This window comes from Zosterops lateralis (genome assembly GCF_965231275.1).
Source record: "Zosterops lateralis genome assembly, chromosome: 6".
NCBI classification, from domain to species: Eukaryota; Metazoa; Chordata; class Aves; order Passeriformes; family Zosteropidae; genus Zosterops; species Zosterops lateralis.
Window position 1 is genome coordinate 37,303,560 of NC_139761.1, and position 17,141 is coordinate 37,320,700.

The 17,141-nt window shown below is 43.3% G+C and overlaps 1 protein-coding gene across 5 annotated transcripts in view; it reads right to left on the minus strand.

Moving 5' to 3' along the window:
* The window catches only part of MAPKBP1 (mitogen-activated protein kinase binding protein 1), a 93,672-nt gene that overhangs the window by 56,349 nt on the left and 20,182 nt on the right, over positions 1 to 17,141 (minus strand). For all 5 annotated transcript variants that reach the window (XR_014590354.1, XM_083863193.1, XM_083863192.1 and 2 more), the window contains exon 3: positions 8,117 to 8,208. Coding sequence is in view for 4 of the 5 variants with exons in the window: in XM_083863193.1 (XP_083719319.1) it covers positions 8,117 to 8,208 (92 nt within the window). In the remaining variant the exon portion in view is untranslated. The remainder of the gene's footprint in view (positions 1 to 8,116; positions 8,209 to 17,141) is intronic.

The following is a 17,141-nucleotide window of genomic DNA, read 5'->3' on the forward strand; positions in this document are numbered from 1 at the left end:
TCGTCTTTCAATACCAACAGTGACACAACATAGAAGTCACACAAGGTCTGAAGCCAAGCACTCCACAAGATTCCCACCATCCACTACAAGAGCTACTCCGCAGCTGGCAAAGCTGGCATTAACCGACTCTCCATCTAGCAGCTGAGCTCTCAGGGGCCCAGCTCCCAACACATTCCCTCCAACTGTCTGACAGCATCCCAATGCTGCAGTCTTCAACGTGTGCTGCAGTACTTTTGGCAGACTTGACACAGTCTCCCTCTGGTTTAGTAAGAAGCTTTTCTACCCAGCTATTTTGAGGTTTTGTCCTATTTTTCTCCCTTTTCTGCTGGGCAACAGGTTTGCTGCAGGTCTGAAGCTTCACAGCTACCTCGTTATTTAAGATTCTACCAAATGTTACGTCCTCCGCTGGTTGTCAAAGGCAAAGAAATTTAATTAATTAGACAAGAGCTCAAAAACAGCCACACACACACACTAGGGGACTGGCTGATGAAAACTGCCTGGAAGTCAATTTTGCAAGCTTGACTCCGGTTCTGGTAAAGACTTAAACCAGGGGAGTTTGCCTATAGCTCCAGGTAATTGTTACTACTTAGCAATTGTAGTTTGCTTATTCATTTTTTCTTCTGCCAAACCAAGCAAGGTTACAGCTGAACTGATCAATACACAAGTGTTCAGCAAACAATTCTACTTTTTAGGTGCAGTTTTATTAGAGACATGGATTCAATGTGAAAGAGTTTCCAGTACTCACAAAAAGGGCGATCAAGAAAAAAAACAATGTAGAAATTCCCGTCTAGATGTTATGGACATGTGGAAACAGCTCACACAAGAAAGACTGCCCCTACTCCAGCAGGCAGGACCTTTTCTGTCTGAAGTAAAATGATGGAGATTCAGAACTAGATCCAGCTGCTACCTAGACTTGAAGAGGGCAATTGCTCCAGACTGCATGGCTGTTACTTGTGAATGTCATGAGTCAACTGCAAGAGAGCAGAGGAGAGGCCATAACCCCCTTAAACCCACCTCTGGAAATTAAAATATCAATTACAATTATTTGGCCTGAGAATAAAGCACTGTTGCAAAGGATATCTCCATTCTTTTGTCCCAAGTGCAGATTTCACTCTCTTGCCAGAAACTAAGACTGCATCAGCCTTCTTCAGCCCACCCTTCTTCTCTACAGCCACTTCTTCAGCTACACCCTCCCCTCGTCCTAATCTGCATTAATAGAGGCAAGTAGTGAAAGGTTTTACACCTCAGGTCTTCATGCCTCAGTGCAGATACATTTCTTTCTGTCCAGTGGGTATTTAAGACAGGGAGATTTGAGACACAAAGTACCCCTGCTTCTTTCTGAGAAATCTGCTATGCTGGGGAAGGAAAGGGAAGGAAGGGCTTGACTACTTTTTATCATTTTTTTGGACACATCTTTTTGAAACCTAGTGTTGTTCACTTTTGACATGGAAATTTTTGTTTGGTTTGGTTGTAATGGCCCAGCTCAAACCATTTTGCAGTACAGATTCTAATTATGTTTAAAGATCTCTCACTTAAGGGGATTCATCTCTGAGCCCATCACCACAATTGTGCCAGCTGGAAAATCTCCCCAGATGGCACATTAAGGACAGTAGCCCCACAGCAGAAATGTATTAACAACACTCCAGATTCCTGAGTGAGGACGAGAGGAAAGAGGTCTAACTATTGAAAGGCAACTGTCCTATTTCAAAGAGGACAAAGCAAGCTGCCTCTGATGTGACCAAATATGTTGAAATTTGCTTTGAACCATCCAAAAGAACTTTTCTTCATTTTATGGTAGGTTTCTACATCTTTACAACACCACAGGATTCTCCTTTACAAAAGAACATCAAAAGAAAGCACAGAACTTCTCCTTCAGAGCTGTGGGTAAGTAAACTTGAAGGAGGCAGCACCAGCAGAAGTGCCTTTATCTACTGGCAACCCAACAGCTCAAGTATTTCAAAATTCCTGTACCAATTCAGGCTGCATTTAGGATACAGCCCAATAGCATTAGTGTTTATGCAAAGTAAAAATTAGTGAAGAGCTGTACCTGCACAGAGCAGTAGAGCTTTGCTCAAACTGCACATATACCATGTACTGGCTCTATAAAGTGGATTCCTCCTGTGCACCTAGAGTTTTCTAAAGGCAGCTACCATTGTGACACCCAAGCAATGTGATCAATTAGTTAATACAAGAGGCACTGAAATAAGGCAGGAATACTTGTTATCTTCAAATTAGGATTTCATTATCCATATCATCACTAATTCTAACCTGGCCAAAATGGTTACAAGTCATGGAAAGATCCCGGTTCAGAACAGCATTTTTCCTCATTCACCATCAGTCACCTGTTAGATTTGCCGCTCACAATTTGTTACTGTACCTCACTGACCAAAACTTTGCACTTTAAGGAAGAAAGAAGGAGCAAGGCAATGTCATACCTGCTCAAGTTACATAATGTTTTTCCTAAATGTTATTCTTCCATTGTGGGTTATATACAGCTTAAGGTAAAGAGAAATTGTTCTAGGATGATAATTTATTACCTTGTGCAGTAATCTATCAATATAATGATGGAAAATTATGACTAAAACTTTCCAAGAGACTCCATATGTGGATGGCTGGAAACCATTCAGCCTTACAGCCTATCTACCGGAACTGGAAAGAGGTATTTGAAAGCAAACCAACAGTCACTTCTGGAAAATAAAAATCTTCATTCTTTCCGCTTCCAGAAGGATATACTGCTCAGCTATATAGACAGAGTGTTGAGCAGGCTCCGAGATGGATTAAAACCTATTCGCTCATTTCCTGTTCATCCCCTTCCTCCCTTTGCTGTGATACAGACCATCATCACTGCCTGTCAGTGCAGGTCCTGACAGCCAGGAGGGGTCTGACTCAGAAGGGCTGACAGAGTTAAGCACCTTCCACTCCATACTACGAATCAGCTGAGGATGAGGGGTGCCGCAGGGGAGACACAGTGAAAAGAGACGAGACTGTGTCTGGATGTTGCTGCAGTGCAGGTCGGCACATGAGAGGCTGCTGCACTGACATGCAGCATGCACAGCACAATTGCAGTAAAATAAAAATTGACCCAGACAACGGTGCAGTTTTCTGATTTGAACACTCATATAATTATTTACTTTGGAATATTACTGGTCCTATCTCCAAAAAAACCAAAACCAAACCAACCAACCAGCCAAAAACCCCAAGGTGATAAAACTGAAGAAGAAACAAATCTAACTCTTCAACCAGATCATGCAGCAAAAAGTAGCAGGAAAAAGACTCAGTGCCTTCATTTTAACTTTGATCATCCATCTTCTATTGTCCCTCCCTTCCTACCAACAAATAAGGATGATTCATTCTGAAATGGGACAGAATACAGGGGCATCCAAATCATGTGTTCAGCAAATGTACTGTGCAAACACACGGAGCTAGTCAGGGGTCTGCGTCTGTACTGTCTACAGTAATTTCTGAGAGAAAGCCAGGGAAATTCATTTTACTATGTCTCAAAGAGAATTCTCTATATTAAACTCATATCTGCCTTTAGCAGCAGCTGCTGTAAATAAAGAAATATGCAAGAGCTGAAAGGGGGAAAGAATAAAAGAATATGCAGGTTGAGATTGATCAACTCAGCACATGTGCTATGTATCATATACCAGTCTTCCCAGCAAGGAACACTAATGTAAAAAAATCCCTGAAATTTATCAGAGTGGCTCCAAATTGATGAGCAGAGCTAGAGGGATGCTTAAGCTGACCAGAGCATAACAGCATAGTGTTTAAAAGGCATTGCACACCTAAGGCACAAAGTGCTATGTTCCTCCTCAGAAGAAGAAAAAGCACAGGCTGCTTCCTCAAGCAGGCAAGTGCCTCACCTGAACATCAGGTTCCCAATCAGCTATCAGGATCAGCTGAGAGCAAAAAAAACCAAGAATAATAAGAAGTAAAAATCAATCAGTCACACCAACCTACAAGGCTTAAAAAACCCCCAGTAAACAAAGCACCAAAACCAGATAAGCTGACTAAAGCTATCTTAGCAGCTGGTCTAGAATTTAAATGATAGACATTTCACACCCCCTTTTTTTCCCTTTTTTAATGTTAGTCATCCTCAGAGGTTCTTCTTGGTTTTGTTTCTCTTTTTGTTTCTAGGAAACAGAGCCTCAACTAGCTACTGCAAAAAAAGAAAAAAAATCTCAGAATAAACTGAGAAGAGCAGGGAAAATGCAAAGCAGAATTGAAACAAAAGGTCAGAGCATTGGTCCTAACACATGAGATAAAAATTTTGGTACCTTTCTGTACCTCTCTCACTCCCTTCACAAGAACAACTTTGTTACTCACTGCAAAACCCAGAGAACCAATTAAGCAACTTTGGGTTTGTCAGGCAGCAGATGCAAGACCTTTGCAGAGGACACAATTTTCTGTCCTATGTTGTCTTATCTCCCAAGACAAGTTTTATATCAAGTGGTAGCCTGGGATATCTGCAGCACTCAGTGTCTTTAGCCTTTTACCACTGACATGAAGGTCTCCTATAACACAAGCATCCCACAAAAAAAACACACCAGGATCAGCACAGCTGCTGTCTCACACCACTAGAGAGGGAGCCTCATTAGGGTCAAAGCAGAAAAAGGATAGTATGTGCAAAAGCCATTGAAGAAAAGGAAAATACAATAGAACACTCAGCTCTTTGGCACCACAGTGGAGTTGGAATGAGCTTTGTCACTTCGGGAATTGATTCTTTCATCAGTTTAAGAAACTTCCCAGGTGATTTCAGAAACTCCGGGAAAGAGAAAACCCAGAAAAAAGATCACATTTTTTGAAAAAAATTATTTTAGGCAAACCCAAGACCCAAATTAAGATTATGCTCAAAGAGTGCCAAAGCTTCTTATGCACAAGTCCTCATTCACATAGTTGCTTGTATACCTGATGTGGATGAAGTCACAGTGCCTGGGGCAACTGTTTTGATCTCAACCAAATCAATCTAGGCATGTTGAAAGTGTTCTTAGGAAAATACAGCGTTGTTACGTAAATTCAGCTTTTAGGGGTAGGACTGGAGGAGCAAAGCATCTGCATGCCAGCATTGCAAAACCTCTGTACACAAACAGCACACAGGGAAATCACTGGAGTATGGTTAAGGATGTCCAACTTGCACGGACAGGTCATGAAACAACCATGCATTAGCCACACCCAGTCTGCTACATCAGGCTCATGTAAATAGTTTGATGTCCAGTAAATGCACAGTTCCGTCTGAGCAATGGGACCCAGATGATCACAATCACTGTCACAGGGTCTGGCTGGAGCCCTGTCACCACCAGTGGTATCCCCCAAGATTCAGTATTGGGCTCAGTGTTGTTTAACTTGTTCATCAGTGACTTGGATGAAGGAGCAGATGCCTCCTCAGTAAGTTCTCTGATGACACAAAGCTGGGAGGAGTGGCTGATACCCCAGAGGGCTGTGCAGCCCTTCAGAAGGACCTTGACAAGCTGGAGAGATGGGCAGGGAAGAACTGTCTGAAATCCAACAAAGGCAAATGCAGGGTCCTGCACCTGGGGAAGAATAACCCCAGGCACCAGCACAGGTTGGGGGCTGACCTGCTGGAGAGCAGCTCTGCTGGGGGGGACCTGGGGGTTCTGGTGGACAGCAAGCTGTCCCTGAGCCAGCAGTGCCCCTGTGGCCAAGAAAGCCAAGGGGATCCTGGGGCTCATCAGGAAAAGCATTGCCAGCAGGTCAGCGAGGTGATCCCGCCCCTCTGCTCAGCCCTGGTGAGGCACATCTGGAGTTCTGTGTCCACTTCTGTGCTCCTCAGTACAAGGGAGATATGGAGATTCTGGAGTGGGTCCAGCAAAGGGCTGTGAAGATGATTAAGAGACTGGAGCATCTCTTACAGGGAAAGGCTGAGGGAGCTGGGCCTGTTCAGCCTTGAGAAGAGACAGGGGACCTCACCAATGTCTACTGGCATCTGCAGGGAGGGTGTCAGAGGATGCAGCCAGGCAATGGGACACAAGGCAAAGGGCAGAAACTGATGCACAGGAAGTTCCACCAGAATTTGAGGAAAAGCTTCTTTACTGTGCAGGTGACAGTTCAGTTCTTTACTGAACGGGCTGCCCAGAGAAGCTGTGGAGTCTCCCTCACTAGAGATATTCAAGAACCATCTGGATGTGATCCCAGGCCACTAGGATGACCCTGCTTGAGCAGGGAGGTTGTGCTGAATGACTCAGGGTGCTCCCTTCCAGCCCTACCTATTCTGTGAGTCTGTGTAATTCAAATAGAAACAAAAATAAACCATATGAAGCCAGTGTACCAGAAAGGCCAGGATTCTTCCAAATCATGAATTACCAGAATGAGGGGGGAAAAAAACCCAACGAAACAAACTGAAAAACCCCACAAAAACCCAAACCGAACAAGATAATTAGATTGTTAGCTCGAGACTGTTTTAACTGCAGCAAATCACAACAGTATCACAAAAAACAGGCCAGCTACGGCACAAAAGCAGCAAGTCATACAAGCCTTTAAACTATTAGAACACACATCTAGTATATTCCTACCCAGGCCATGAAATGTTACCACCAACAAGTAAGGACAGGAATTCCCCTGTAAAGCCCTAAGGAACTACATAACCTTTTAATTAGCCAAAAGAAACCTCAGTTGTACTCACACTTGATTAAATCAATGTCAGGCATGCTCATCAAAGGACATTGCTATTAACAAAACTAACCTATCTTCAGCTATGCAAGAGCCCAAAATACCTGTTTACTGCACTTATTTTCTTCTCTCTCCTTGCTGACTTCAAGTGTGAACATATTTAGTGTCAGAAAAGTTACACAGGAAGAGGCAAAACACACCAGAATATATTTGTCTGGCTCCAAAGAGTTCAAACATAATGGATACTGTTGAACACTGATGTGGACCTCAAATTGTCTGCAGATTAACAGACAGTCCACTGACAGAAAAAAAAAGCAACAGGCAGAAATTAAAACATATTAAATTCCATTTGAACACAAAGAAAAAATAAATTTAAGAAACCCTTTATTTTCATGTTTTTATTTTGTTTGTATTACTGTAAGAATAGTCAAACACTGGAACACGGTGCCCAGAGATGGTGGCATCTCCATCTCTGGAGATATTCAAAAGCTGTTTGGCCATAGTCCTGGGCAACCTGCTAAAGGTGACCTTGCTTGAGCATGAGGCTTGGACTAGATGATCTCAAGAGGCTCCCTCAACCACAGCAGTGCTGTGATTTGGTGAACTAGGATATCACCAGGACAGGGAAAGATTTGTAACCAGTTTCACTGACTCCATCTCTCATTTTAGCAACAAACACACAATCTTTAAATGCTGCTAGCACAGTTATTGTACCCATGAAAACATCATCTACAACTGATGTGGAAGTTCCTGTCTTCTAATTCCAGCTTTCATGTCCTAAGAGTACATCCATGCAGTAGACTTGGGGATAGTGCTGTTTGTCTTCTCTTTTAGCTTGCTGACCAGCAGAGCAAGCTCAACAGAGAGCCAAACCCATATTGATTCCTGCATCACAGCAGATCTCTCCAGCCCTCATCCATGTCCCTGTAGGTAGCTCTTTTTCTTTCCATCAAAGTCTCCTTCTGGATACCTCTATTGGAACTTAGATTACAATTGACAGATGTGTTTCACTCCAAAGAACCCACATCTTAAAAAAGTTCAGGCTGTAAGCCTGAAATCTTTCCTCACATTTGGCTGAGGAACATGGAAAGTCATAAATTGCAGGGCATCTACAAGAAAGCTTCTGTCAATTCATTGAAAGCATCATTTGCTCCATTAGGTATTTATTGGATTGAGAATCGCACTGAATTATGCTTATGTTCATCACACTATGGAACATAGTGAAAAGTCCACAAAATGTATTTAACTCCCAGCTTAGAGCAAGAGGAATGAGAGTAGTTCCATTAAAAGAGACCTCATTAAAATTTGATAATGCAATCCCTCTCCCTTGCCATTTACACTAACAGTGCTGAGTCTCATCATTCTCTGGTGTTTAAAGAGCAGTAAATAGGCTTCCTGTAGAAGATGATAGTGGAAACACCCTGAATCTTTATGTTAATGCATCAGTCATGGTTCATTTTAGCTTTGAGGAACGTGGTTAGTGACTCACCCTGCTGGATAAGCAACGAGGCCAGTTCTGGGGTCGCAGGCTAATCCTCTGCCTCCTGACACAGTTATGCCCAACACCTTCTCCAAAGTCACCTAGAACATATAGAAAAGAAAACAGGAGGTACCATGAAATGTGAGTGCAGTTCAAATAGACCCATAACACAGATGCTGATGGTCTGGTTCACACTGGTTCCCTGGTTCCTAGAAATCCACTAAGAAGCACCAGTACAAAAATACCATTCGACTTGCAATATAAGCATAAGAAAATACTGCTGAGGTACAGAGAAGGAGTTATCGACCCACTTATTACTTTCTCTATGCCAGAGCATTGCAAACAGAGGATTGCAAGCAGCAGATAGTACTGGTGAAAAGCTGGGATGCATATTCATTGACCACCCACTCCCATCCTCCCAGTAAGAGCAACATACCACAGTCTCTAGAGCTTGGCTCTTTCCTGAAAACTGTTTCCAGGTTGACCCATTCTCTTTGTAACCTCCATCTAGTAGTAGTAGGTGGTTCAGCCTGGTCCCAGCCTTGTATTCCTAGGAACTGAATAGTCAGTTTTTCCTAGGGTGCTTGAGCTGGAAATCACAACTAGTGAGAACACCATAAACATTCACAAACCTGCTGCATACCAATGACCCTTGCAAGAGACGTTATCTAAACGTCCCCACACTCCCCTCAGGCAAAGACCTCCACTATTTTTAGGAAAAGGAAAGAAATGCAACTGGGAAGAGCTACTGGGAAGATACAAAGGCCTCTGTGGTAAGAAACTGATAAAAGTTTTTTAAAAAAATACACAAAATGGGAAGGGTAGGTGACAAATGGACATGACACAATATTTCGGGCAGCACTCCCTGGCAGAGAAAGCATCAGAATTCAGCGATTACCCCAAAGGAAAAGACTGCACAAAATCTGGTTTGTGGCATAAAAGGACTCAACCTCAGAGCACAAACCAGTTCTTAGTCCTGGGGCTATTCTGACTGACACAAAATTATTCTCTTTCCTTTACATTTGCAGAGCTTCATTTTATTTATTATATATTTGATGCATTCATTCCTCCTCAGCATTGCTGTCTGTGCCAAACTGAAGGATTTTACTGGGTCACAGTCTTCTGTTTTTAATTATCATCATCTAAGTTATATTTGGTTAAGGCCTTAGGGGCATGGACACAGCATAAGAAGTTACTATTGTAATAATTACTACTGACTTTAATAGCTGCCCTGAAGACGAACATCTTGCATTTCTACCGACGTGGAGCACAAAAGGCAGGGGCGGGGCAAGTTTCCCACGCTGCCCTGACCACACACCTTACCAGACCTGAGGAGTTCAGCTGCAGGCTGAGGCGCAAGGTCTCGCTGAGCTCAAGGCTCAGGCTACCAGGTAAGGGGCCAGAAGTAACCCCACACAGAGAACCACCTTGATTCAGCAGGTGAAGCAGGGCTGAGGTGCCATTTAACATGAGCCATCCATGCTTTCAGTTAGTTCAAATTTAGCCTGCCTTCAAACAGTGACATAGAAAGTGGAAGATTTCATATTCAAATCCCTGGAACAACTTGGTCCTTTTTTACCTCTTATTAATAATGTACCTCAAGTACTTTAAGACATTATGAGAAACCACCAAATTGTCCCCTTCCCTTGCAAACTGAATACCTCTGAAAACGTGGCATTCACAAAACTCCACCGGATTTTTGTTAAGAAAGAACATGCAATTAAAAATGCAGTTACAAATCCACTGGTTTTATTTCAATTTAATATTGGAACAAAAATGTGGGGGTTGGGGAGAGGAGTGGGGAAAGCCAGGAAGGTATCTACTCTTCCAGACTTGTTAACAATACTTCAAAACACATCTTTTTAAAGCAGCTCAAAAATATGCAGAAAGAACTCACTGCTTCTGCTGCTGAGATTCTGGCTAATATCAGCAGTTCCCAAACCAGGAGAGGTTTGAATTCCTACAGAAAATGCATTCTTGTCAGCGAAGGAGGAAGTGGAAGAGACATGTGCCACTCAAGTAGTTCCATCTAGATAAGGCACCAATTACTTGATGCTGTCAGCAACATCAATTTAGCAATGCTGTGATTACACTGCTCAGTGCAGGCTTTAGCTCAGTCTAGCTGTAATTGCCACTATCCTAAAATGCACTGCTTGACCTTGGTTATGCAGATATTCAGCAGCAATTCAGCAACCTACTTTCACCAACAGGTATGTTTTTGCTCTGCAAGGACATTTATGGAGCCTCTCAGTGTGCAGTCTTACACCACAGCTGAGCTTATCTTAGAGCAGCCTGTCTTGGAGGGGACAGTTCCTTTCTCCCCCATCCTACTCAGCCCAGTGACACCCCCCACCATTTCCCTCACTCCAGACAGCCCTGCCATGGCAATTGCCTGTCCAGAAGGCCAAACCAGCAAAAAACATGTTCTACTTTTTATTTTCTGTTTGCTTTCTGTTTGCCAGCCTGGGGGAATACACAGGAAGACCAAATTCAGGAAAAAAACAAAACAATCATACCCTTTCCCTGGCAACTAGATCAATCTAGCTGCACATCCAAAGCCCAGTCTGACACCTCCAAGTCTTTAAGAAGAGGAGAAAACAAACAGGAGCACTACCGGATTTGTCTTGACACTCTCACCTCACTAATACCAAAACATCACCCTTACTCCAGCCTGCTCTCTCACTCCAAAGTCAGTGGAGGTCCCCTGCTGCTCTGCCAAGAGACTTTTTGTAGCAATGCTAGGATTTGGAAACTCTACCTGTCTCCTGTGCACACAGCTTGACATAAAAGGAATAGCTCAATCTTCCAGTCTAATTATTTTACTGCCAGTGAGTATCTTCTGGCCTCCAACAGACCATTTGCTCCTTTAGAAAAAGGCAACTGTCAAGGCCATACCTCTGATATTGACAGACCAAGTGCCACAGAAACAGATACCTGTCTCTAGACTACAGATTCATAACTAACTTTCTGAAAAATGCTTCCTCTCTTTTGCTTCCAGTTTTAACTTCAAAAACCTTCTAGTGTGAAGAACTTGAAAGGCAGCCCCACAAAGCCTACCCAAAAGCAGCGCCTCCACTTGATAATACTTGAGTATTAAAACCAACTTGCATTGAAAGGGAGTGCATATAAATTTAAAATGTGATCTTATGAGACTTGTGAGCTCCACTTCCACCAACCTGCCCACAATACAACATTTTTTTCCCCATGACCAGATTCCAGACTAGGAGACGTAGGGGCAAGAGATAGTTACTTTGTCACAACACTTGAGAATGTAAAACATTTCAGAGAGAGAAAACAATAGATAACAACACAGTATTAACTGGATTCTTCTCAATTTGCTAGCTAAAACAAATGAATTCTTCATATGGTTAATTAGGGCAAAACCACATCAATTTTAACTTCCTAATCTGGAATTAAGATTTGTCAGCAAAGAGCACATCAGTCGATACAGGTCTGCCATTATCCCACCCCTGAAGTTACCACTTCCTCCTGTGGTAAGGGCAGTCTCCCAGTCCTACACAGCCGTAAACACTGCCATTTATACAAGTCTCCAAAATAGTACTTCAGCACATCCCAGTCAGAAATACATTATTTTGCACATCTTCCCAAGTCTGATCTGAGTTAACCACAGGACCTGGAGAGTTCCCCTGCAGATCTGAGGCACTGTTCATTACCAATAGCTCCTGTGGTTGCCCAATTTGCATCCTACAGTTGTCAGACATGTCACTGCTTGCTCTTGCCTTCCCAGGCAACTGATGGGCCACCTCAACACCCTCATCCAAACCTGGAAACAACTGCAAGATTAAACCTGTCATTTGTACCTAAATTAGAGGCAGGAGAGGAGGCTGACAAGCTGCATTTATTGCTTCATCTTGAGGCTTCTATTAATAGCATTTGGCACTTTCAGTCAAGGCTCTCTATGCGACTTGCGAGAGTTATTGAATTGATCCACACACAAAACACTTCTGCGGCTCATTTTGCACTGCCACTTTGCTATCTGGAACTATCCCATCTCCATTCCTTTAAGGTCAACTTTTACTCAAATTTCAAGGCTCAACATACACTCCTAGGCACCAAAACCTCTACAGCTAACACCTGTCTTGCAAAATCTGATATTCATCCGTTTTACAGGCTTAAATCTAAATTGGGTTACTTGGAACTGCACAAATGTGTGTAAAAAAATTTTTGTGCCTAAGTAGATCCCTTACCCTGTTCCTTCCACATCATATCCCAACACCATCAGATAGGCAGGGCCAAACCAGCAGAGTCCTGAATTGCAGGACTCCAGGTACCAACTCACGGCAGCTGAGCCTTCCCAGAAAGAGGGGAATGAGCAGCCCAATCCCACCTGGAAGTCAGAGGGCAGCAGCGCTTGCTTCCATCAGGCACAGTCCCACACAGCACTTGGAGAAAGCCCATGCTTGGGGAAAGAAGCCATGCCATCTCTGCCTCCTACTGAGGTGCAGATACTCATTTCAGAAAGACTGATCTAAACAGCTCCAGCCAACCTCGTTTGGCTTTTCAGAAAACTCTTATTTCTGACCAGCTGCGCCCACATCTCAGAGTGAGTTTCGTACTTGTGTGAGCTGTTTCTCTTGTTTTGAGGAAGTTATCACAAACAATTGCTTCCATATGCTATAAGAACAACACAGAAATCCTTGAGGAATCAGCCCAACTTCCCCCCCCTGCAAACACTTTCCTCCTTCCCATCATTTGCATTCCTTTGGGACTATCTACACTTGCAAAGCCACACGGGAGTACAGGAGACAAACACTGTGGCCTGCACATCCAGCCAGGACTCTGTTAGAAAGCAGTAGTAAACACACCCAGCACAGCAATAATTTCCACCAGAACGGGTGCCAAAAGGGACAACCTCATCACACTGACAGTCCTGCCTGACCTGAGTCACAGGCACTCTGCCTACAGCTGCACTCCTTCACTACTGAATCCCTGCTGCTGGGTAGGAGCTCCTATATCTGTGCCTGTTTACACACCAACAGATTTATGTGGTCTGTCTTCATCTAAAAAGAAAGAGAGAAAATTACATTTTCAAGAGAAAGCCATCTTTAGGCTTTAAGTCACCAGGTCAAAGAGTTTTGACTGTAAGCTTAGTAATAGCCTGCTGCCACTCACCCCACCATTCTCCCCAGGCCAGCAAAAGACTGAGTAGGAGTTCAACAGTATTTCAGCTCCTCATACCCATACTCATATGCTAAAGAAATTAGAGTTTTCTGACTGGATTATCTCACCTCCTGCCTTCTTATGCTATCTTCATTCTCTTTTGGGCCCAAAATCTCATCGTTCACTACAAGTACAATTTATTTAAGCATGGAAATAAAAAAGCAAAGCATTTGAGAGGATTTGTGCTACTCTCTAGTGCTCAAAATGACAACCAAGGGAGAAAACTGATGTCACTGTACAGGGCTGCCCACACGCCCCAGCACCTACAGCACTAGGGAGGAGAAAAACAGGTCCAGCAAGCAGATATGGCTGTTCCAGACTTCATGAGATTGGCTGCCTTGGATCAGAGACCGTTATCTAGCCCACAGCCAGAAGCAAAGGAGGAAAGTCAGGAAGAATGATATAAAGAAATGCATGCATAAAGTTTAAGAACAAGGAAAACAAATTTGATTCTTTCTCACCTCCTGTCAGTCTTCCAGTCTCAAAGTAGATATTCTCATTTTTAACTTATTTCAGTAGAATTCTCTACCATGACCTTACCCACTCTGTCTATGAAAGCTTAGCATTCACCATATCTTTTGGCAAGGAACTCCACCAGTGCAAGATGAACCATCTTGCATTATTTGTTTTAAACCTCACTTCTAATAGTTTTTTATCCACCACCTTAGGTGGTTCATGGTTTTGTAAGGAGCTATACTATCACCCCAAGTCATCTGTGTTCCAAGTACGAGAGTCTTCTTGAAATCACTTTATGGCTCTCCTGAAAGCCATTTCATATGCTTTATCAGTTCTTCTGTGAAGCCCTTTCCATGTCCCCTACATTCTTCCTAAGATAAAGGAGAAGCATCAAGACCACATGCAGCTTTTCAGACATGGCCAGAGCAAATGTTTACAGAGCAGAACAATATAATAGTCTGCTTTGTTTTCCAGTTTTTTCCTATTAATACTTTACTCTCAATCTGCCTTTCTGACATCTAAGATCGTTTACAGAGAGCAACAAAGAGGTCACCCTGCTAACAAAGTCACAGATAAGAACTGCTGCTCTTTTGCATTTGGAAACTTATCCCCCTTTCTGTCCTGTCTATGGAATGGGAAATCCTAATCTTGAATTAATAATTTGAGTTCAATGTGCCCCTTTCTCTCCATGCTGTTGTAAGCATTTATGATCAAGAGCATCCTCAGAGAGAGTTCTTGCAGCACAACTATTCCAATCCACTCCAGAATGGGTACTTTGGTAAATGTCCACAAGCAGACAAGTTCTATTTTAAAAGCCTTCCCATGGGCCTATGTATAACACAGTTAACATTTGAATCCATTTAATTAAGTAGCTGCATCAAATCAGCATGACAAGACAACATCCATCAGAGTTCATCTACCGTCCACTGCACAATGTGCCTGGCCTCATCCCTCTCTCCTGCTTGAAAGTAGGCATGTTAATAATGCATGTGCAAAGGCATATGCTCCTGAAAAAGCAAAGGACACAGAAATCCCTGAGACACAGGACTCATGAGGGTTACTTTGAAAAGCCTACCCTAGCACATCAAGTAATCAGTTGTAACTAAGTAACAATCTTGCACAGGGAAGTGGCTACATAATCATCTTTTCCTTAAAAAAATAAAAAAAATAAAAAAAGGAAAAAAGAAGCCTTTACTGGTTGACTTGAGATCCCAAAGCTCCCAATGGTCCAATACACTGACATGGAGAGCCCCAGCATCAGGCCTGAGTTCCACAACAGCACTGTGGTTTGCACGTCTGTCTCTCTACATTCTGCTTCCAGAGTTTTCAGCACCTCTGCATGCACTCCAACATGTTTTCCATGCTGCTACACAGCAAAGTCGTATCAATGCACTCTGGCATCCAATACGTGAAAATGCTGAAAATGTAGCTGTACATTGTCAGCGTCAGCATTTAAGAAATAGCTGTCCATCTTACATAAGTGAAATTTGATACAGAGCGCCAAATCTCACAGCTGGCCCTGTTTGTACATCTCTGCTGCTGCCCCAAGCCCCAGCGCAAAAAAGCACGTCCAACCTCCAGGGACCAGTGCACACGTTGTAGGCGCTAATCCATCGTCTGAACACGCTGTCTGATGTCCTGTTACTGCTGCAGAAAAACAAAGGCTTGAAGTTTTACATTTAGTTCTGCTGAGCTTCGTCTGGCACATAAAACACAGAGCACTAATTACAGTATACTGTTCTACTTAAGGGGCTGTCAGCATTTCCACTGCAAAGCCTTCATTTCAGGGCTTTATAACACAGCTGTGAAATATTCATTTTTCGCTTCAGCTTAACATGCAAAGGTCTGGCTTTGGACCAGGTTCCCCTGCCTGTTTTTTTTGGGGGGGAAGGGGGAGTTAGGGTTTTTATTGTTGGTCTGGCAGGGGAAGGGCTGAAGATGGGTGGATGGAATTAACTGTAAGAGGTGTTTGATTTACAAAAGCACACAAACAACAAAATCACTCAGCCTCATAGTTGGTTTCTGCCCCTCACCTACCAATATGTTCCCCTACTTTTGTATATGCATACAGAATATGCAATTCTAAATTTCTTTTACATAGATATATATATGTATATATATAATATTTTTAAAGATGTTTTTCTATCCTCTCCTTCTTCTCCAGCCAGTCTTTCTTCCCCCAGCAACCAGGGCTAGGAAAGAGTAATGTCTTGACAAGCCTGGAGACTGAAAATATTCCACCTGCAAAAGGCAAGAGCAGCAAGCCAAGCTCCAACACAGGACCCAGTCAGAAGGTCTCTGGCTGACAGAGCAGTCTCAGTTTCTCTCACTGTAACCCTCCTAAGCCTTACCCACAGCCACCACTGCACACTCACATCAGCTGCCCAACTGACCCTCCAGAAAGTACTGCAAGACCATGAAACTGGTTTCATGCAATCCACTACACAGATATGTTCTGATATTTAAGGTGTTTCCAGCCAATGCCCAGTTTAAAGCAGTATTCATGGGAAAAACATTCAGACCTATGAGCTAGCCCTCACAATTAACCAATAAAAAAAATAAAGCAGAAGAGGAAAAAAAAAAAACCACAAAGCAAAACAAAACAGAAAAACACCTGACTAGAACATCATAGTAGGACACAAGCAGTTGCCAACTTCATGCAATTTGATTTCAAGATAACCACTTTAAGAACATCAGGGAACAATCTCTCACAACATAAGTTATGTATGGCACTCCTTGGCATAAGAGTGGCAAGAGCAGAAACTGACTTGCTGAAAGGTTTTGAATCACTGAGTTATGGGAAGCCTTACATTACATTTGTAATCCTGCGTAAAAGCAGAGATGGGATGGGGGGTATTCCAATGGAAGTGCTGAGCCTCAGCTCTAGCGGCTCTGCCAGGTGTGTTGCACAGGGGTTGCAACAGGGGTGTACACACATTTATTAAAAATTATCCAGACAGATGGACAAAAGGAACAAATCAGGGTTGAAGGTGGGAGAAATGGAACACAAGCACCCCACAGTCCCCACAGGCTGTGTGCGTGCGTGCATTTGTCCACCTCTCCACACAGCCTCTCTTGCCTGCTCTCCCCTCCTGGCCTCCCCACTGTGCTGGCCGCTCTCAATCCAATTCCAGCTGTCAGGGCTGCATTCCTGACCCATCAGCCCCAGCTGTCAGGGGCTACGTGCTGAATCTGCACTTTGCCTTCTTCATGCACCTGAAGAAAGGCAGTCCTGGGCAGGCCATAAATACCATTGCACAGCCCCGGGGAGTGGGTGGGAGCCTATTAAAAGAACCTCTACCAGCAACCACAGTGAGGGAACTTAGAGCTGGCAGCAGAACACACCTGCAAGTGTTCCTGCAGCCTGCAAACAGGACACATGGAGGGTTAATTTCCT